The 22,018-nt window shown below is 39.6% G+C and overlaps 2 protein-coding genes across 2 annotated transcripts in view; both read right to left on the bottom strand.

Annotated features, from left to right (window-relative positions):
* The window catches only part of LOC127446077 (protein phosphatase 1H-like), a 39,856-nt gene extending 19,230 nt beyond the window's left edge, over positions 1-20,626 (bottom strand). The window contains exons 1-2 of the mRNA XM_051706720.1: positions 20,032-20,626; positions 5,880-5,997 (exon numbers count right to left, since the gene is read on the bottom strand). Coding sequence (XP_051562680.1) covers positions 5,880-5,997; positions 20,032-20,288 — 375 coding nt within the window. The 5' untranslated portion in view covers positions 20,289-20,626. The remainder of the gene's footprint in view (positions 1-5,879; positions 5,998-20,031) is intronic.
* Positions 6,004-16,803, bottom strand: LOC127446076 (uncharacterized). The gene is made up of 2 exons (XM_051706719.1): positions 11,154-16,803; positions 6,004-8,720 (listed from the first exon to the last, which is right to left on the bottom strand). Exon 2 carries the CDS (start codon positions 8,681-8,683, stop codon positions 7,013-7,015), a length of 1,671 nt encoding a protein of 556 aa, XP_051562679.1. The 5' UTR covers positions 8,684-8,720; positions 11,154-16,803; the 3' UTR covers positions 6,004-7,012.
* Positions 20,627-22,018: the final 1,392 nt, after the last annotated feature.

Here is a 22,018-nt window from a genome sequence, read left to right as displayed (position 1 = left end):
TGGGGTTGTTTTTCAGGAGCTGGGCTTGGCCCCTTAGTTCCAGTGAAAGGAACTCTGAATGCTTCAGCATAGCAAGAGATTTTGGACAATTCCATGCTCCCAACTTTGTGGGAACAGTTTGGGGATGGCCCCTTCCTGTTTCAACATGACTGCGCACCAGTGCACAAAGCAAGGTCCATAAAGACATGGATGAGCGAGTCTGGTGTGGAAGAACTTGACTGGCCTGCACAGAGTCCTGACCTCAACCCGATAGAGCACCTTTGGGATGAATTAGAGCGAAGGCTGCGAGCCAGGTCTTCTCGTCCAACATCAGTGTCTGACCTCACAAATGCACTTCTGGAAGAATGGTCAAAAATTCCCATAAACACACTCCTAAACCTTGTGGAAAGCCTTCCCAGAAGAGTTGAAGCTGTTATAGCTGCAAAGGGTGGGCCGACGTCATATTAAACCCTATGGATTAAGAATGGGATGTCACTTAAGTTCATATGCGTCTAAAGGCAGATGAGCGAATACTTTTGGCAATATAGTGTACCATTAAAAAATATTACTGCAAGATATTAACAGTGCACAAACAGAAGAAGAAACTAATCTTACATAATTTCAGTAGTACATCCAAATGACAATAATCATATCATACTGTTCATGTGTTGTAATTGCTATAGTTTACTTCCATGTCGTTTCTTCGTCAAATAGCAATGTCAAATGTAAATCAAGTCAATCACTGAAACAACAGCACAATTTGTGTACATGCATATACTGATAATTCACCATTGTCACACAGAAAATCAACGTGATATAGTATTTATATGTACAGGTGCATCTCAATAAATTAGAATGTCGTGGAAAAGTTCATTTATTTCAGTAATTCAACTCAAATTGTGAAACTCGTGTATTAAATAAATTCAGTGCACACAGACTGAAGTAGTTTAAGTCTTTGGTTCTTTTAATTGTGATGATTTTGGCTCACATTTAACAAAAACCCACCAATTCACTATCTCAACAAGTTAGAATACATCATAAGACCAATAAAAAAAAACATTTTTAGTGAATTGTTGGCCTTCTGGAAAGTATGTTCATTTACTGTATATGTACTCAATACTTGGTAGGGGCTCCTTTTGCTTTAATTACTGCCTCAATTCGGCATGGCATGGAGGTGATCAGTTTGTGGCACTGCTGAGGCGGTATGGAAGCCCAGGTTTCTTTGACAGTGGCCTTCAGCTCCTCTGCATTTTTTGGTCTCTTGTTTCTCATTTTCCTCTTGACAATACCGGTCTGGTGAGTTTGCTGGCCAGTCAAGCACACCAACACCTTGGTCATTTAACCAACTTTTGGTGCTTTTGGCAGTGTGGGCAGGTGCCAAATCCTGCTGGAAAATGAAATCAGCATCTTTAAAAAGCTGGTCAGCAGAAGGAAGCATGAAGTGCTCCAAAATTTCTTGGTAAACGGGTGCAGTGACTTTGGTTTTCAAAAAACACAATGGACCAACACCAGCAGATGACATTGCACCCCAAATCATCACAGACTGTGGAAACTTAACACTGGACTTCAAGCAACTTGGGCTATGAGCTTCTCCACCCTTCCTCCAGACTCTAGGACCTTGGTTTCCAAATGAAATACAAAACTTGCTCTCATCTGAAAAGAGGACTTTGGACCACTGGGCAATAGTCCAGTTCTTCTTCTCCTTAGCCCAGGTAAGATGCCTCTGACGTTGTCTGTGGTTCAGGAGTGGCTTAACAAGAGGAATATGACAACTGTAGCCAAATTCCTTGACACGTCTGTGTGTGGTGGCTCTTGATGCCTTGACCCCAGCCTCAGTCCATTCCTTGTGAAGTTCACCCAAATTCTTGAATCGATTTTGCTTGACAATCCTCATAAGGCTGCGGTTCTCTCGGTTGGTTGTGCATCTTTTTCTTCCACACCTTTTCCTTCCACTCAACTTTCTGTTAACATGCTTGGACACAGCACTCTGTGAACAGCCAGCTTCTTTGGCAATGAATGTTTGTGGCTTACCCTCCTTGTGAAAGGTGTCAATGATTGTCTTCTGGACAACTGTCAGATCAGCAGTCTTCCCCATGATTGTGTAGCCTAGTGAACCAAACTGAGAGACCATTTTGAAGGCTCAGGAAACCTTTGCAGGTGTTTTGAGTTGATTAGCTGATTGGCATGTCACCATATTCTAATTTGTTGAGATAGTGAATTGGTGGGTTTTTGTTAAATGTGAGCCAAAATCATCACAATTAAAAGAACCGAAGACTTAAACTACTTCAGTCTGTGTGCATTGAATTTATTTAATACACGAGTTTCACAATTTGAGTTGAATTACTGAAATAAATGAACTTTTCCACGACATTCTAATTTATTGAGATGCACCTGTATGATTATAGTAGATTATTTCTCTTGTAATAAACAAAGAAAATTTATATAGATATGAAATAATCATTAAACTATAATTTATATATATATACCTAGGGTCTCTAATGACCCTATACACTTTTGGTACTTAAGCCATTATAAGCAATTTTGGCAGTTCTTTTGTTAGTTTTTTTATGTTCACACTATTTCTAAGAGAAAGATTGAGGAATACTAAAGAGGTGTGGGCTCACAAAATGGATGAGGTACAGGGGGTGGAATGAGGTCCCGGTCACTAAAGACCCAGGGTATGCACTTCAGGGTTAAAGTGGTGGAAATGTTATATTCCAATTATATCCTGATTTACTTGTTAGCTTTAAAATGAATGTGCTCCATGAACAGATGTCTTCATCAAGCTTAATGGGGTTCCTTGGGTCAGTGAGGTCAGCAGAGCTCCTTCAGCAAATCTAAATCTTCCATAATCTTACCTGAGACCGGTTTTGCCCAGTTCAATTGATCCACAACTATTCCATTAAAAATAAGACTACGAGATTTTTTTTTTTTTTACACCACGTCTTAGGAGAAAAGAAGCATTCTGCTAAAGATGTTTGAAGTCTTCAAACTTCATATTTAGCTCCTTGCCCAGCTCCACAATATTCAATAAAATGAAAGTATTCTAAATGACAAAGTATTCTAAAAACCTGAAAAGCTCAAACACTTTGACAACACATTACAAACTGGCAGTGGGACTGACAATAAAAACCCCAGCTCAGTCATCACTAGGGCGTTCCTCGTCCATAGCACAAGCAGTTGTGGGCCATATCAGCCCAAAAATGCACCAGAATGCATGCTATCTGGGAACATCTCGTAGTTTAATGCAATATGATTTTAGACATACTAATCCTAATCTCAAAAACAATTAAGGATAGTTAGTATGCACACCTGGACAAAATAAGCAATCATTTGCTTCACTTACCTCACAACATGAAGCGACTGTTCAACAATTATCTTACAAGTGGTCCAACATCAGAAACAATATAGTGTTTTGGATTAATAAATATTGATCCCAAGAATCGAGATAATAACCATACTAGCATTTTGAATAATCTGAGAGCATAAGTGAATTTTGTGTTTTAATACCATGATTATAAAAAATAAAGTTTTTTAGCAATACACAGTTTTCTAACTGTGCCACTCAGGGGTTAAATTGGTGTTTCGGATGTGCAGGAACCGAAAGATCTAATGGTAATCCTGGAGCCCCGGTTTGCATTTGGTTGCATTTTAATTTGTGATTTTACTGGATGAGAGCTGGCTGTAGATGAGCAAGACCCATGTTGCAATAAAAACGATGCCACTCTAGGTGAATGCCTATATTTCCAGCCTGATCTCATTAATATACATAGCTATTTGTATGTTAATATTTGTAACATTTAAACATACATGTTTGTACATTTGGATAGACACTAAAATGTACAATATGGACGTTTGAAAGCATCTAAAACGTAATTTGTTTAACATATTTACAGCTTTAGAAACGTAAAATATTGTCAAATCCATTACAAATATATTTGAATACACTAATCGATTCTAAATATATTTGTATATTTTTACTGTTTTATAGATATTTTAGATCCCTTAACCCTACCCCAACCTCTAAACGTAATCACATTTCAACAATATAAAAACATGTAACAAGCAGATTAATACAGTAGCAATAATTTTTATTACAATATATTAATTGAGATATATTTTACAGCCACTAATTCCACACCTACACTTAAACCTAAGCATAACCATTTATTAAGCATATAAAACACTGTAACAGTTCAAGGACGGGCAAGGAGGAGGCAGGAACCAGCTGAACAGTCAAAGTAAAATTTAATCAGAAACTTAACTTAAAACAAACATAAACAAACACAGACACACGAAACGCGGCTGCATGCGTCTCTCTCTCTCAAACCGGCGTCTCCGGCCGGCCACTCTTCCACTAATCAGCTGATTCAGCGCTGGCCGTGCTCCATCATGGCCCGGCCATGCCCTCCTCCTCATCACACTCCTCCCCCGCCCGATTCAGAGAGGACAGAGAGAAAAACTTGCTCGCCGGTTCCTGGACATGCTGTCGCCTGGTCCTCAACCACTCCTCCGCCCTCTGGTGGACGACAGCTTGCTCCTCCCCTAGCGGACGGCAGCGAGTCCTCCGGCCCCTGGCAGATGGAACCGCTCCTCCCCTTCATCGGTGGACGGCAGCGGTTCCTCCGGTTCTCGGCGGCCAGCATCGACCCCTCCGTCCCCAGGCAGATGGCCGCGGCTGCTCCCCTGGCGGATGGCAGCGGCGAAGACTCCACGACAGCGCATCCCTCCTCCCTCCCGGGTTTCATCACCACTGTAACAGATAAACGGACGGGCAAGGAGGAGGCAGGAACCGGCTGAACAGTCAACATAAAGGTTTAATGATATAAATGATCTACAACATAAAACATAAACAAACAGACATACACAATGCGGCCACGTGCGTCTCTCTCTCTCTTATGAACTGGCGCCTCCGGCTCATCTTTATCCCCCTACAGGCTGATTAGCCCTGCCCTGCCCTCCTCCTCATCACAAACACGTAACAGACAGATAAATATAATCACAATAATTTATTCAGAAAAATGGCAAAATTCTGCACAAAAGTAGTCCAAAGGGCGATGCACTGCATCCGATGCGCTCCCTGACGGCACTCTACCATTGTGTGAGGTAGACAGTGGAATTAAAATTATTAATCACTGTAAAATTTCTCCTAATGCACAGCATAACAGTGCCGTTATATCTCATTCAAACATATACATCGCCGAATACGACAGTCGCAAATGGTCACGAGACACTTGAGAGCCAATGAACATGCGACATCACTGCTGTAAAACCGGTGGTTGTAATGCTTCTTGAGGTGGCAATTTTTGAATTTTGAAAACGAAACCAAACAACGCGGGTGGACGGTTACGGTGGGTGTGACAGCAGATGGAGACGAAGATCACTGAATAAAAGGCTTGAATTTGGGGTTGCTGAAGTGGGTTTCGCCCAGGGTGCCATACAAGCAAGAACCGCTATTTGTACGTTTCTATGGGCGTTAATTTGTAAAATTATGATGTTTAGATGCTGTCAATACGTCAATATTATACGTTTCGGTGTCTTTGCAAACGTAAGAGAATGTACATTTGCTAGAACCAAACTTTACGTAAGAATACATACAAATTCTCATGACATCACATTGACAATTCCCACTGACTAGAGGGATTATTAATACGAATTTGTAACAAACTATAAAGGTGTTTTTAAGCAAGCACATTCGCTACATGGAGCCGGAGTGTGTGTACAGGCACAAACAAAACTTGGACAGGAGCATACCAATGGAATGGATTAACAAGAATACCAAAAATTTTCTTTTTTGTATCATGAAAGTGGCAGAATGCCATTCTGGACTAATTCAACCCCTGAAAGCATCCCATTTTATTACCTTCAGGATATTATATTATAGATGCTTATTCACTTACTCCAGTGTCCTCCTGTAACATGGAGCAGCGTTGCTGTTTACTGCTGATCTTCCTCACATACAGCAGCTCACAGGACGCCTGGTCTTCATTCAACATGCTCTTTCCAGCATTTATCACCCTGAAAGAGAGACAAACCAGATCACTGCTAATACTTTCACCATTATATTCTATAAAATGTTATATTATATCAACAAGCCAAGTCATATTATAATGAAAACACCATAAACACAACACAAAAGTGCATTTAGTGGTGTTTGCTAAGGCATACATAGGTTTTAGTGATTTTTAGAAATCCCCTAACATACAGTAAGTTCTACATTTTGAGGTGAAACTTGTCCCCAATTTGTGCTATTAACCACCTAGCAACCACCCGGAACACCCTAGCAACCACTCAGAACACCTAAGCAATGCAAACTGGTATTCTTATATCTCTAAATGTATTCTTTTCCATTATATAGATTTGTTTGTACTACTAAGAGTTATCCTCAAACAGTCTCAATAATGTCATTGCATCCAGCTTTAAAATGTCAAGGATTTCATTTTCAATAGGAGAGAGAGACATCTTTAAGCCCACAGGTTATAGAAAAAGAGTATCCCTGCACAGCACAATAATCTAAGCCATCCAGGAAGAGCTGGTCTGGCTTACAAACCTGATCCGTACATGAAAGCACGCAGAGAGAGAGAGAGAGAGATTAATAGATTTTATACAGCAGTGTAAAAGAAAAGGGGGTATTCAATTCCACAAAGAATGGTAAAAATAATGCACATTTGGAAAAAAATGTGTAACGATGGCTGGCACTGGCAATGACGAAAACGATGAAGACACGATAAAGATGAACCCAAGTGCAATTTATTTACATAAGTGATATCCAAAACCCTAACTATAAACGTGAACTAAACAAAACATAAACATAAACAACTAACATGAACATAAACTTGACCTGACTTGAACTTAGCATGACACAATACCAAACACACAATACCTAACAAAGAACAATGGAAAACATTAGGGCTTAAATACTTGGACATGGGAAAACATAAACCAATGAACCAACAGACTAACAAGATAATCAAACAATGAACCAATGAAAACAAGACACATGAACATGGAGGGAAAACAGGACATCACATGACTATGGAACACATGACATGAAACAGGAACTAGAATACAAAATAAAAGACATGAACCCAATGCCCCAAAACATGAACAAACACATAACATAACACAGTTCCAAAGTTCTGTAGGGAGTTGGGGGGGGGGGGTCTTGAGGCGTGGGGTGTGGCCTAGCGAAACAGGGCGTGGGGCATGGGACCAGGGCAGAATCAATGGAAGGTGGGGCCCTGAGAAGCTCGAGGGGTGGAGCTGTGGAAGGTGGGGTTGTGAGAGACTTGAGGGGTGGAGCCATGGAAAGCGGAGCCGTGAGAGACTTGAAGGGTGACACCATGTAACCTGGTGCCCAGAGAGTAGCTGAAGACTCAAAGGACCAGTGTGGAGCTGATGGCAGGGAGGACCAAGGCGGTACTGGAGGCTCAGAGGTGCAAGGCGGAGCCGGTGGGACTGAGGACCAAGGCAGAGCCGTAGGGAAGGAGGTCCCCAGTAGAGCTGAGAGATCGGAGGGACGAGGTGCAGCCAGAGGATCGGAGAGCCAAGGCGGAGCCAGGTGACCGACAGACCAAGGAGGAGCCGGAGGGAAGAGGGACCCCGGCAAAGCCGACAGGCTGAAGGACCGCAGTGGAGCCGAGGGAATGCAGAGCTGAGGCAATGTCAAGGGACTGACAGGCCAAGGCGGAGTCCAGGGCTCGGAGGGTCCAGGTGGGGTCAGAGGGTTGAAAGTTCCCCTTGCCTGCTCAGGAGAACTAAGGGTGGGTACAAGGGCAGGAACCATCTCCGGGTCCAACTTCTCAGATGTGGCCGTGACATGGTGTGGAACAGACTCAGGCGTGGCAGTGACGTGGCATGGAGCAGGCTCAGGCGTGGCTGTGACGTGGCATGGAGCAGGCTCAGGCGTGGCTGTGACGTGGCATGGAGCAGGCTCAGGCATGGCTGTGAAGTGGCATGGAGCAGGCTCAGGCGTGGCTGTGACGTGGCATGGAGCAGGCTCAGGCGTGGCTGTGACGTGGCATGGAGCAGGCTCAGGTTTGGCTGTGACGTGGCATGGAGCAGGCTCAGGCGTGGCTGTGACGTGGCATGGAGCAGGCTCAGGCATGGCTGTGACGTGGCATGGAGCAGGCTCAGGTGTGGCTGTGACGTGGCATGGAGCAGGCTGAGGCGTTGCTGTGACATGGCATGGAGCAGGCTGAGGCGTTGCTGTGACATGGCATGGAGCAGGCTGAGGCGTTGCTGTGACATAGCATGGAGCAGGCACAGGATCAGGAGCAAAAGATGGCGCTAGCTCAGCGACCATGACGAGGAACTCTGGCTTGGCGGCCATGACGTGAAACTCTGGCTCGGCGGCCATGTCGTGGACCTCTGGCTCGACGGCCATGTCGTGGACCTCTGGCTCAGCGGCCATGTCGTGGACCTCTGGCTCGGCACCCATGTCGTAGACCTCTGGCTTGGCATCTGCCTCCCCCACAGTGAACGTGGAACCAAGGGCGAGGTCAATATATTGAGCCAGGTTGTAGGTACTCTGACCGCCTGGCATCAGAGAAGAGATGGGCTCATTTAATCCAAATCGGAAACAGTCCTTGAGGGCCACCTCATTAAAGTCCACCCGGCAGGCCAGAATGCAGAAATCCTCCACATATTCCTCCAGGGGATGGTTCTCCTGTCGTAGGCGGAGTAGTTGAACTGCTGGGTTCATATGTGTCAGTTAGGTATTTCTGTAACGATGGCTGGCGCTGGCAATGACGAAGACAATGAAGACATGATAAAGATGAACCCAAGGGTAATTTATTTACATAAGTGATATCCAAAACCCTAACTATAAATGTGAACTAAACAAAACATAAACATGAACAACTAACATGAACATGGAGGGAAACAGGACATCACATTACTAGGGAACACATGACATGAAACAGGAACTAGTATACAAAATAAAAGACATGATATACATGAACACACACATTAAACATTACAACATGTAAAGTTACTTATATTTTTAGACACTTTGGTAGTATCATACACTAACTTAGGTTAATGAACAAATAAAACGTAGCATGGTAAAAGTATCTGAAAATTCATGTACACAAAATATTACATCTAAACCTACTGAATACCTACTGTATGACTGAATATAATTTCTAATGTGATGCAGTCTAACATGAAGAGAAACATAAAGCCATTATTTCCCAAATCTGGATTATGAAAAGCCCTCCTCTTCCTAATCTACAAAGAGCAGTAAGATGCTTCAGAGGGCACCGTGATGACCCATGACATCTGATGAGATATTTAGAAATTGGTACGGTTTTCTCTTCAAAACTTTGTGTTTCACTATTTCTCAACTGTACTGCATTATTGAGTGGTTCGCATAAAGTCTGTGTCCCTTTAAAATTGAAGTTTTGCCATTTTTCTTTGTTAAAATACTTTATCCTGACCTAAAAAAGTGAATAGTAATATTTACTTAATTTTTTCCGCAAGAGTAAATTAATAATAGCATAAAATAAAGTAAATTCTACTTAAACCTCATGACATAATATTGAATAAAGTGAGTCATTTTGAACTCACTTTAACTTTTGCCAATTTAACTTTTAACATTTCAGTTAATACAGTAACTTTTACATACCAATCTGTTGTCCAAACTTTGTAAACATGCAATTCTGGTTCTGTTCACTCTACCTCACTTTGAAAAGTCTAATTTTAATTTTTTTTCTATCACATTCCATCACAATATATAGATCTGAAATGTAGGTGGCGCTCTAATGCATTTTAGCCCTCATAGATGTGCTTGTCCATAGGCATTCAGTCTAATTTTCAGTTCAAGCACCACCCTTGCTGTTTCATTGAATATCTCGGCCTCTGAGTGGACAAGAAACTCAGTTTCATTAAAAAGATCAGATCCTCCCCTTTGCGATTATATAAAAAAATGTTTTGCATGCTTTTCCTTCTGGATGGCATGTTTTGTTCTGGACACCTAAGATATACAGTAACATTGGATTATTCAGCCAAGCAAGCTCACAGACAAATAAACAATGGCTCATTTTTTAGAGACCGTCCTAAGGTAAAAGCAGATATAAAACTATTTAGCTATTTGGGGCTTACAGCAGCAGTTATCGAGCAGTTACAGAGACGTTTGTATTTGATGACTTACAGAAACCATATTTCACTTTGTGATTCTTTTGAAAATCTTTCCAACTGTGGTATTAAGGCAAAACTGTACAGTCACATTCCTGATAATGAGAGCTTTCACTGTATATATGACATGTCCATTTATGTGCTATATGATGGACTTTTATTTTCATATAAATATTTCTACCCCATTACCTCTAGAGGGTGCTAATTTTCAATGCGAAAGTTTTGAGGCCTTATTTTGTTGTTTCATGTAACATAAATGCATAAGTGTTCTTTTCTAGTGTTCTAAAAGTTCAGATTCTAAGCTTTCAAATGATACCTCATATACCTCACTTGTGTACAGTATATATAGACTTTAACGTTTTAAACGTAAACTTTTTTCGCAATATAGCTCATAGAGTTTAAAGGAAATTAACATTTTATTGGATCATTTTACATTTTGAACTTTCCATATAAACACGTTTAATCATCTACTACATGACATAAGGAAGCCTTCCACGGGGAAGCTTATTGCATGCTATGTAGTCTATTGGATGACATCATCTTGCATTACAGGTGATAGAAACAAGATACAGGGATGCGCACGCAGACCTCAACACTTGGTGCGCAAAACAAGATGATGGAAAAAATCTAAAGGTAATTGTTTTGATCATGAACAGGTAATTTTGAGTAGCAAATGAAATCAACAATAAAAACATTGTAAACAAACTTGCAAACAGTCAAACCCGTTGCATGCTGGAAACACCAGCTTCGAAACGTTATAAACTTTATTTTATTTACCTGTGAAATTTACTCAAATTAGTGAATACATATGACAAGCTTTTCTACTTTAACATGATGATGCATTGTAAAGATAGCAGACAATCATAAGCAATATTTACTTATAAGCTATTAATTTTATAAAGCTTATAAAAGTATTAATTTTTAAAATTTTTACAGTTTGAATTTAAGTACAAATGTATAATTTACTTTGTATTTCCAAGTTCACGCATAAAGGATTAGTTCACCCAAAAATGATAATTCTCTCATGATTTACTCACCTTTAAGCCATCCCAGATGTGTATGTCTTTCCTTCTTCAGTAGAACCGAAATGAAGATTTTTATAAGCACATTTCAGCTCTGTATGTCCATACAATGTAAGTGAATGGGTGCCGTGAGGCTGCTGGCTTTTTGACTGTCCAAAAGGCATATTTAGGCAGCATAAAAGTAATCCACATGACTCCAGGCAATCAATGAATGTCTTCTGAAGCAAATCGATAGGTTTGTGTAAGAAACAAATCAATAATTAAAACGTTTTTAACTTTAAATTGTTGCTTCCGCCTACTGCTGTATTGCTGTTTGAAATGACCTAACTCTCGCGTGACGTTCGTTCCTCTGTTGTATACAAAGCACGCCCTTCCGACTTCTTGCGTGAATGCGCCATTATGCCTGCATCACGCGACAGCTCCGTGATGGGACGACTAGTAGCAGGAAGTGTTTATTTTTCGAATGGAGTTGTGTGTATTATTTTTATGCTGTGTAAATATGTCTTTTGGACCGTCAAACAGCCTGCAGCGTCATGGCACCAATTTGCTTTAATTATATGGACAAACAGAGCTGAATATGCTTATGTGTCCCCACGGGACGCCGGGAACGGGGAGGGGCGTTCTGTCCGCTGGGGGTCGGAGGTCTGACTCCGGTCCGCCCGGAGAGGAGCGGCTGCAGTCCGCCTGAGAGGGTGGAGTAGTGATCGAGGACCGCGCGACGGCGCATCAGAGAACCGGTGAGTTTCTTTTTCTCTCTCTCCTCTCTCTCTCTCTGTCGCTCCATGTTGGCCTTTCCCTCGCCATTTTGTTTTGTTGTTTTTCCCCTCCTGTCTCCTCCCAGGTCGAGGAAGGCGGGGATGACCCGCCGACAGTCGGGCGTAAGGCATGCCCCCCCCCATTATTTCCCCACATTAGGGTGGGGGATGTACGTCATGCCGGGGGCTCCCCGGCCTGAGGCAACGCCGGGAGAAGTGTAGAGCTGAGGAGGGCGGGGCCGGGCTGGAATGAGACACACCCGGTCCCCAATCAGCCTGATGGGGCGCGCGAGGGACAGAGGCGGCCGGGGACGACAGTTCGAGAGAGAGAGAGAATTGCAGGCAGCTGTACTGTGTGTTTTTGGTTGTGTGTTTTGTTTAAACTGTTTATTAAATTATTATTTATATTATTAAGCCGGTTCTCGCCTCCTCCTTTCCACTGAACCCCCTTACAGCTTATAAAAATCTTCATTTCATTTCTGCTGAAGAAGGCAAGACATATGCATCTGGGATGGCTTAAAGATGAGTAAATCATGAGAGAATTATCATTTTTGGGTGAACTAATCTTTTAAACTAAATTATTCAATGTAAAAAGTACTTTATCTTTTCTGTTACAGTATATTTAGTTCATCACATAATATTTTTTTCAGTGTGTCCATGCTTAATGTGCATTTGCAGGTTGATTTCCCTGAAAAGTGTAAACTGTGGCAAGCAACATGTTTGATGTACATTTGAAACAAGGAAGTTGGAGTTGCAATGCCTGTATCAAATACAGTAACTTGTCAGTTACAAGTTACATGTGAATACTACAAAAATCATAAATATAGTATGCTTTTGTTTCAAGACAATATATTCATAGTTATATTTGAGGACAATAGTGCATCATTTTGATTATTGAGCTATAAACATTTATATATTACATGCTGTAGTTTACACTGAGATTCTGATGACAAAGCCCCACTCTAAGTTCCTCTCAAAAGAGGAAGTGTCTCCTTACAGCAGGCTCCTTCTTCAGAAGTCACAAGCCATTTATTTTCTTTACAACCATTTCTACCAAATTCTTTAAAAGTAACATAAAACATGAAACTAAGGGACAACTATTGCTCAATCACTTGTACAGGAAGTCCAACAAAAGTCATACTGTCAGAACAATATATGAAATTAAGCAATGTGTTAAAACCACAAAAATGTAACCTATTAGTAAGGTTACTACTACACTGGTTTTTCTCCTAACAACAAAAAAGTAAAAACTAGCTTTTTCTGCCTTGGGTGACTTTGGTTAACGGACAATGTTTTTCTTGAGAAGAGGGAAAGACTCCACTCTGTCAAAGCATTCAGTAATACACTAGATATAATTGTGCTCTTTTACATTTTATCCATGTCTGTTATGTATTATTATCCACATCTATCATGATCTATAACTCTACATAAAATTGAATGGCATCTACGCTAATATTATTCTATTTGTTTCCATGTCATATCCCGAGGTTACCAGAGCCGGCCAGATCCAGCTCCGTTCCTGCTTGGTGTCGGACTCCACTGCTACGTGTCGCTGAGTGATGACGACAAACTACAGCCGATGCTAGCCAGACATCACTTGAGTCTTTTGACTTCAGATGAACTGATGCCAACACCAACTGTAAGACATCGGATTCTTCATATGCCACCGTCTGAACCTCGGACTTAGGATGGACCCCAACGAAACTCACCAAAATGACCCGCCGGTTGAACTGCGATGCACTGATCTCTGCCTGCATCACCTTTGTCTATTGATGGACTACACTCTTGAAATGGAATACATAGACTATCATTTAATTGCCAACAAAAGCCTTCATCTGCCAACTAACAAAGGACAATGCATCTATGTGAACTTGTGCAGTTAATCCAGGATGAACTTCAAAGACATTAGTCATTAATCTTAAAGTTCATAAAAAATTTTAAACCATGACTTGCACTGCACACAAATAACTAATATTGGCATTATATTCATGCTGTTAGCCAGAGGGTGAACTGGCCCCCACAGTGAGCCTGGTTTCTCTCAATGTTGTTTTTCTCCATTAACCAACATCTTATGGAGTTTTGTGTTCCTTGCCATAGTCGCCTTCGGCTTGCTCACAGGGGTTCTAAATACAATTATTATTTAATTAATTAATATTTATACACAATTTACAACCATATTTTATCAAACTACACAATGATCACTCTAAGACTTTATAGATATTACAGTTTCATTTTTTTATTTATTTATTTATTTTTTTGTATATGCATGATTTCATGTAAAGCTGCTTTGAAATGATGTGTGCTGTGAAAAGTGCTAAACAAATAAAAAATTTGACATCGCAACATTGGCTCAGCCAATTGCCAGGGTTTGGGGTGGGAATATCTGTTTGTACGACCAATGGAATATAGGGGGAGTGTTCAGGAATCCTATTTGAAAACAATTGTTATTTTTGAAATTCTGTTTGGTGCCACTAGAGGCAAAGAAATTATACACTTCACCTTTAAAGGAATATTTCACCCCAAAATGATAATTCTCTCATTATTAACTCACCCTTACTCACCTGCTGCCATAGTAGCCAGCCCTCCTTTTCTGTGCTAACAACATGACGTAAACACGCAAGGAGGAAATAATGTAAGCCAGCAATATCGCGCCAAATCCAACCTAATAGCTCAAAATAAAAATCATTGTAGGCTTACCGCAGTGAATCAGGGAGAGGAAAGGATAGGGTTTTGAACACTGATTTTTTTTATATGCTCACTCAATAATGGACTTTTGTTCATTTTAACCAAAAAAATCTTCCGTAGTGCAGCTTTAACAAAGATGAGAAAAATGTGTCTACAGATCAAATTAACCTACCAATCTAAAGAAAAAAGCAGGACATTTCAACCAAAAACATCTTCACCAGCAAAATGCGATCTTAAGGGAAAAGGGGGACTGAAGCTAGGAGGGTGTGAACTAGACAGTACACTACATATGAGAACAGTATCATGTTTCTAGTCATTGATCTGACAGTCTCAAAAGCACAGAAGTGTGTCATTAATGCAATACATCAGATGGCACACTAGCAGCATGTAATGTTTTCCTGCAATAAAATTCAAATGTTTCAAACTCCTTAGTCATGGATTTAAACTTACAGTGATCTCCCTACCACACTTATAAAATATGTGGTGATGGCAAGGTACAGTGATGGTTCAGATGCCAAAATACCATGGTATTGAAACATTACCATATTTATATACCATGGTATTCTTTGAAGAACTGTACCTATGCATGTTAACATGGACATACCATGATACCATGTCCAAAACAACAAAGGTCCTTTTTGTTTTTTTACCATACCTCAAATTACAATATAGACAATTGAGCTTTGAATTTAGTCTACATTAGGTACTCTGTGCAGAAGTTAACTTGAGCCCTAAATGTATAAACTGTACTTATAATCTCTCCATGAGGCATTGCCAGGAAATGAATGCTAACAGCAAATATGCTTCTTCTAGCAGTACATGTACAACTGCAGAGTATTCACAGCCAAGCCCATCAATGACTTTAATTACCTCTCAAATGAAATGTGGAATATGCATTATATAAATTACTGCTCTAGCTTAGTATTGCTGTGAGCCCAGGAGAGGGACGCAGCTTTAATATAACTTGAAAAACCTGATGAGCAATTTTTCACCTCCACACACAGAGCTTAAAATAAAGAGGAAATGAGTTCCTTTTTATGGCACTGTGTATCTTTGAATTGGGCCTCCTGACATGTCTTGTATTTCTTGTCTTCATCTATTGAGGCGTGGCATGGCTACTGTTGATCAGTTTGACTTTTCCAGCTCAGTAACACAGTGTTAATAGAATGCCAATTTCCAAGAGCCACAGTGGATGACACAACAATATCTTATAGAGAATGAGTGTGAATGAGTAAGTGAGTGAGTGAGATTTTAAGTTAGAAAGAAACAGGAGTAGTGACAAAGTCCTTTAGAACAAAGTCTGTCATGGTTTTGAAGACTTAGGTCTAGTCACAAATGCCATCCTGAGCCTCCAAGTCTATAAAGTCCACACAAGCATGGGCTTGGCAAAAAGGTGCATCAAGGATGCATAGGAGGTTGTCATGACTCTCTTTTGAGTCATAAAATGACAAATGAGACACCCTGTTCTCTTCTAGACTAAACGGACATGCACAATCAGCAAAAAAGCCTTTTGGGACTTTATAGGTATGAAGCATTACAGGTATTTAGTGTCATATTTGTATTGTAGTGCAGTATATTAACAAAAGAATACCAAACAGTACAATGGTACTACCATGGTTTTATAGACATCTCCTATGGTATTCTTTGAAACATCTTGGAGTACCATGTAAATAACAATGGAATATGGTAATCATTCAGTAGCATGGTATATATCAAAGTTCTATGGTATTACCATGACACCATCACTGTACCATGGTATCATGACAGTAATTTTAGAAATCAAAGGCTCATTAAAAGCTGACATTTTTCTAAAAATAAATATTGGCATAAGTGGTGCACGATCATATTTTATTATTTCTTTAAAAAATAATACATTTTAACATTTATAAAATACTATTAATATTTGAAAGACTTTAGTCAGGTGGTGTAATCATGTAGGTTGCCATTTTGTTGTCATGTAAAAAATATCTTTAGACCCTCAAGACTGTTTGTGAAGTAAAAAAATAAAAAAATCTGATATTTTGACTTTTTTATGGAAAGGCACATTTTGTTCAGGTCATATGGAGTAACCCTGAGAACACTTCTTGATATTCTTGATTAAAAAATTCATAACATTAGTAAAAATATATATTTTTTTACCTTGAAAATATGTTTGAATTTTTTTAATTAATCATTAATTTGTGTACACTCAAGGTGCAAGGAAAGTATTTTAATACCATTACTTGATGTTCACATCACATGATATTTTTAAAGTCATTCAATATTTTTTCAATATTTTGTTTTAGAAAATGCTATAAATATATACAGTATATACAGTATATATATATATATATATATATATATATATATATATATATATATATATATATATATATATATATAAAATATAAAACCAACATGGACACAAAGATTACATTTCTACAAACTTGAAACATGTTAAAAGATTTCTCATTTTTATCACGTCGGACAACAAAAAACAACGCCTAAAGATTTACACTCACTGAGCACTTTATTAGGAACGCTATATGGTACCCGATGTGGTCTTCTGCTGTTGTAGCCCATCCACCTCAAGGTTTGACTTGTTGTGCATTCTGAGGTGCTATTCTGCTCACTACAATTGTACAGAGTGGTTATCTGAGTTACTGTAGCCTTTCTGTCAGCTAGAACCATTCTGGCCATTCTCCGTTGACCTTTCTCATAAACAAGGCATTTCCATCCGCAGAACTGCCGCACACTGGATGTTTTTTGTTTTTGGCACCATTCTAAGTAAACTCTAGAGACTGTTGTGCATGAAAATCCCAGGAGATCAGCAGAACCAGCCCGTCTGGCACCAACAATCATGCCACGGTCGAAATCACTGAGATCACATTTTTTCCACATTCTGATGGTTGATGTGAATATTAACTGAAGCTCCTGACCCGTATCTGCATGACTCTATGCATTACACTGCTGCCACACGTTTGGCTGCTTAGATAATTCAATGAATAAGTAGGTGTACAGGTCTTCTTAATAAAGTGCTCAGTTAGTATTTTTGGCTATTGGTTAATATTTATTTTCCCCACCTGCACGGTCTAAGTGACATTAAGGAAAGTTTCAAGGCAGATCTAGTTATTTTATTTTGATGGAAGCAAAAACATATTTATTTGAAATAACATTCACTGATCATGCACAATAGGACCAGGAATGGTGTATTAAGAAAGTACTAAATATCAGATCAATTTTGATTTTATATTGACTTTAACTTATTGCCTAAGATTAGGGAGTATCAGTGTGAACTAAAACCTTTATCAGTGTGTTTAAGTGTGCACTTGCTAAAGCTGTCAGCTGCAAACATTGTTTGTTTTGAGACTTGTGAAAGTACTTTCAGTTTCAGATGCTGTCATCACACTGCCCCAAACAAAGTTCTCCTCTTGTACTGTAATTAATAATAGATTAAATAACCAGCGGCTAACTGGGATTATTTTATTATTGCTCAGGGCCTGTTCTCTCTCAGTCTCTCTTCCTAACTATCCCTTCCAAACCCTCACACACTTTAAACAAAAACACACATACACCAGTGACAGCTGCACTCAGAAAAGGTCTTTGGGCAGTCTCTGTCACATAAATATTTCAACTCTCCAGAACCACATAACATAATATTTTCTAATTTGAGGGTATGACTCCAAGACTGCATAATTTTTCCTGCTTTGATCTCAGGCACTTTGTGCAACTATGATCTTGATCTTTACTTAACAGACAATGAAAGCTAGGGTTCCCGCATCTTTTAACAAATGAATTTCAGCAGTGCTCCACAAGGACAATAGTTCAAATTTTTACTTGCCCTGCTAATCTTTTAATTGACAAAAGCGATTTAATGTGAACACGAGGACAGTTGCGTTTCAGACCGTACATTGCCGTGACGTTTCAAAGAGGAGGAAAGTAAATAAATGCCTGACGGAAATGACGCATGTCGAAGCGTCTTACGTTTTACTCATGCGCAGTACAGGGACGTAAGCGTTTTCAGATGTTTCAGTGTGGATGAGCAACTTTTGGAAAATGCTTGAAAACGCTAGTGTGGACGGAGAGCATTTTGAAACGAAAACGCTGTTTTCAAATGTATCCGGATTAATGTAGACGTAGCCTAAATGTTTCTTTTTCTTTCTTTTTTTATCAACTGACTGTTAAGAGCAGAAAGGGTATTAAAAGAGACATTATTCAATGACAAATCGATTGCATGGATCTCGTCTTTGGACACACATTACACAAAACATCTTTTACTCTCAACACACAGTGAAAGGATCTCGCTGCTGAATACTCCACCACTATACTACACAATTACTGGTGTGTAAAATCTAAACATTTACCAGCCAGTTGCCAAATATATACATTTTTAGACGCACTGCGTGACATTTGGTTGCAAATGCGAGTGATCTCCTCTCATTGTAGCCGGGGGGTAGCGCACAGAGTAAAAGATCAATCTTGGGATTTAAGAATCGATATCAGGATCGTTCAAATGAAGATCACCATGCATCGGGAAATCAATATTTTACCCACCCCTAATGGATTAAACCACTCGATTCATATACAGGTATAATACTTTTATGCTGCCTTTATGTCCTTTTTGGAGCTTGAAAGTTTTGAACCCCATTGACTTATATTGTATGGACAAAAACACATTACACAACCTTCACAATATCTTTGTTTGTGTTCTGCAGAAGAAAGAAAGACATACAAGTTTGAGGATGAGGATGAGTAAATGATTAGAGAATTATTATTTTGGGGTGAACTAATTTTTCTTCACAGACAAAAAAATTATTCAAATAATTTCAAATAATTTATTAGGCTTTAAATTTGCTAAATATCTGGAAATCATACAGCTATATAATATATCTCAAAAAACTATAAATTCATAAGCACACTTTAGCTGGTCAGCGGTGGCAGACAGTCATTTGTTTATAGTTTTAAACCCATTCTAACCAATGCTTCAAAATAACAGAAATGTATAAAATTTTATTGAAATGTCCATGATGTTTTAAAGATTTTATTATATTCCATGACTTTTCCAGGCCTGGAAATCTCAAATATAAATTATTCCATGACTGTGGGGACTCAAAAGCTTAGGAAATGTAGTACAGAATAAAAAATTATGCACTCAACGATTATTGCTGTAATAATCTATCGATTTCCAGTTTGTCATCCAAGCTGTGTGTGGGTGTATAACCTGCTCTATGCCGCAATTCAAGTGTTTAAACTGTAGGCTACGTCATCAGATTCCAAAGAAGCATTCCAATAATCCAGCTGACTGTATAGCGCTCAGAGGAGGATGATGATAAACATTTGCCCTTGGCTATGCGTGACATCTAACCTTCCTCAGCAATGACGTCACTCCAAACGCGTCATTTTTAATCAACAATATTTTCAAGTTAAGCAAAACAGAATATTAAAAATTAAAACATAATAACACCACGACTCACTCCGCGTATCCCGTTCGCCATGGCAGCCTGCTGTCTCTCTTGAGCGTGATGACCGGTCTGGACGCGTGCTCGGTGGAGTACTGCAGCAGCTCCTGTGTCAGGTCCAGGAACTCGGGTCGGCTATACGGGAATCGCGGTGGAAGCCCGTCTGTTCCGCCGTTCTGCGCGGATCCGTGCTGTTGCTGATGATGGTGGTGGCCGTGCGGGATAATTCCGCTCACCATCGAGGACATGGCATTTTTAACTTTGCTTATCATCGCAATAAAATATGTGACATCGGCGGCGCGCGAGGAACGGAAATCGTATCAATATAAACCAATCAAATCAGTATCAAATCCAAGCGGCAAAACCGAAACGCGCAAAACTGTAGCTGAGGCGCGATGCAGGAAGCGATCGCGTTGACCCCATGTGACGTTTTGACAGACAACGTTTTCCTCATCGAAAAAATCCTCTCTATGTGTAGCCTATATAATCACCCGAGAGGCTTTACGGAGGTAGAACTGCTCATCCGCCTATAGAAGATCTGTGTGATGTATAGCACTCTCAACCGACCAGATAGTGTACGTACACAACCAAGGGAGGGTGCATTGTTAATGGAGACTGATGCTGCAATGAATGTGGTACTGCCTCTGTTGCAATAATGCAACGGAATGATGCAATAAAGTCCATGATAGGCCAAATAATAAACTACAATAGTGATGAAAATAGTTCTAGATGTAGAATTATAAGTAAAGGCTTGTTATTTTTTTATTTTTTTAAAGAGAACACATTATTCGTTATTCAGGAAAAACTCTCTTGGATGTAAATATGAAGTGAATGAAAATTCTGTCATAATTTGCTCATCCTCATGTTGCTCCAAACACATGAATTTTTTCTTCTGTGAAGCACAAAAGCCGACTGTCTTAGCTCCATACAAAGAAAGTGGATGAGGGCAGGGGCTATCAAACTGCAAAAGGAGAAACAACATAACCCCATAATTAGTCCATACAAATCATGCGCTATATTCCAAGTCTTCTGAAGCCACAAAATAGCCAAGCATCATGGTTTTCGCCAAAGGTGGGCTAATGCGGCTTATGTTTTTTAGTAAAGCCCTGAATGTTTTTATCATCTTGTAATAAAAATGAAATACTAACATACAGTATACGACATCACTGCAGCATGATTATTGTGTTTAGTCCCACAGACACCCTACCCCTACCCCTAAACCTAACCTTCCCTTAAAAAACATAATTTTACTACAGAAACCATAGTAGCACACTGGTATTTTGTAGTAAAATCATAGTAACCAAAAATTGGTTACTATATTAACACCATATTACTGTAGTAACAACATGGTCAATTGCATAAAAACTATGGCTTCCACCAAAAAATATGTTTACTACAATATTATTATAGTATAATGTTTAATTTTGGTTAGTGGTTAATTTTACCCAGATAACTCCCCAACATTCACTGTGACCAAATCACTGTGAGGAAATCAACCTTTATATTTATTTTTATTTATTATTATAAATAGTATCAAAAGAAATATTAAGAGTGGAGACAGGAAACAGGGTGGGAATAAGTGGGACAAAAGACGGATTAGAACCCGGGTCATCCACATGAAAAAATTCATTTCTACACTATTGTTACACCCCACAACACTGCAGCATCACTAGTGGGTGCAGTTTGTCTTCAATTTCTTTTTTTCCACCAGACTACTGGAGTACAAATAGCTGTGCTGTGCTGCAGGTGCTGTTTACACCTAGTGTCTATTTGCACACAAACAAAAAGAGCGCTGGCGACTTGCGGTCGCGGCTGTGTGTGTGAACGGTCAAAATACCTGTACTGGTAAGACATTATTGACTTGGTCCATCCAGACTCAATAAGTACCCGAAATTTAGATACATAACCATGAAAATATAGAATAATATATAGGCTTAGATGTGCTCAAGAAATTTGCAAACACCAAATCACAAGCCAGGACATTAGCGTTTTATGCAAAACT

This window comes from Myxocyprinus asiaticus, chromosome 9 (assembly GCF_019703515.2).
Source record: "Myxocyprinus asiaticus isolate MX2 ecotype Aquarium Trade chromosome 9, UBuf_Myxa_2, whole genome shotgun sequence".
NCBI classification, from domain to species: Eukaryota; Metazoa; Chordata; class Actinopteri; order Cypriniformes; family Catostomidae; genus Myxocyprinus; species Myxocyprinus asiaticus.
The sequence above is the reverse complement of the archived record's forward strand: the minus strand, read 5'-3'. Positions and strand labels throughout refer to the sequence as shown.

Coding starts and splice junctions, on each gene's coding strand:
- LOC127446076 (XM_051706719.1), bottom strand. CDS start 8,683: ATGAACCCAGCAGTTCAACTACTCCGCCTACGACAGGAGAACCATCCC.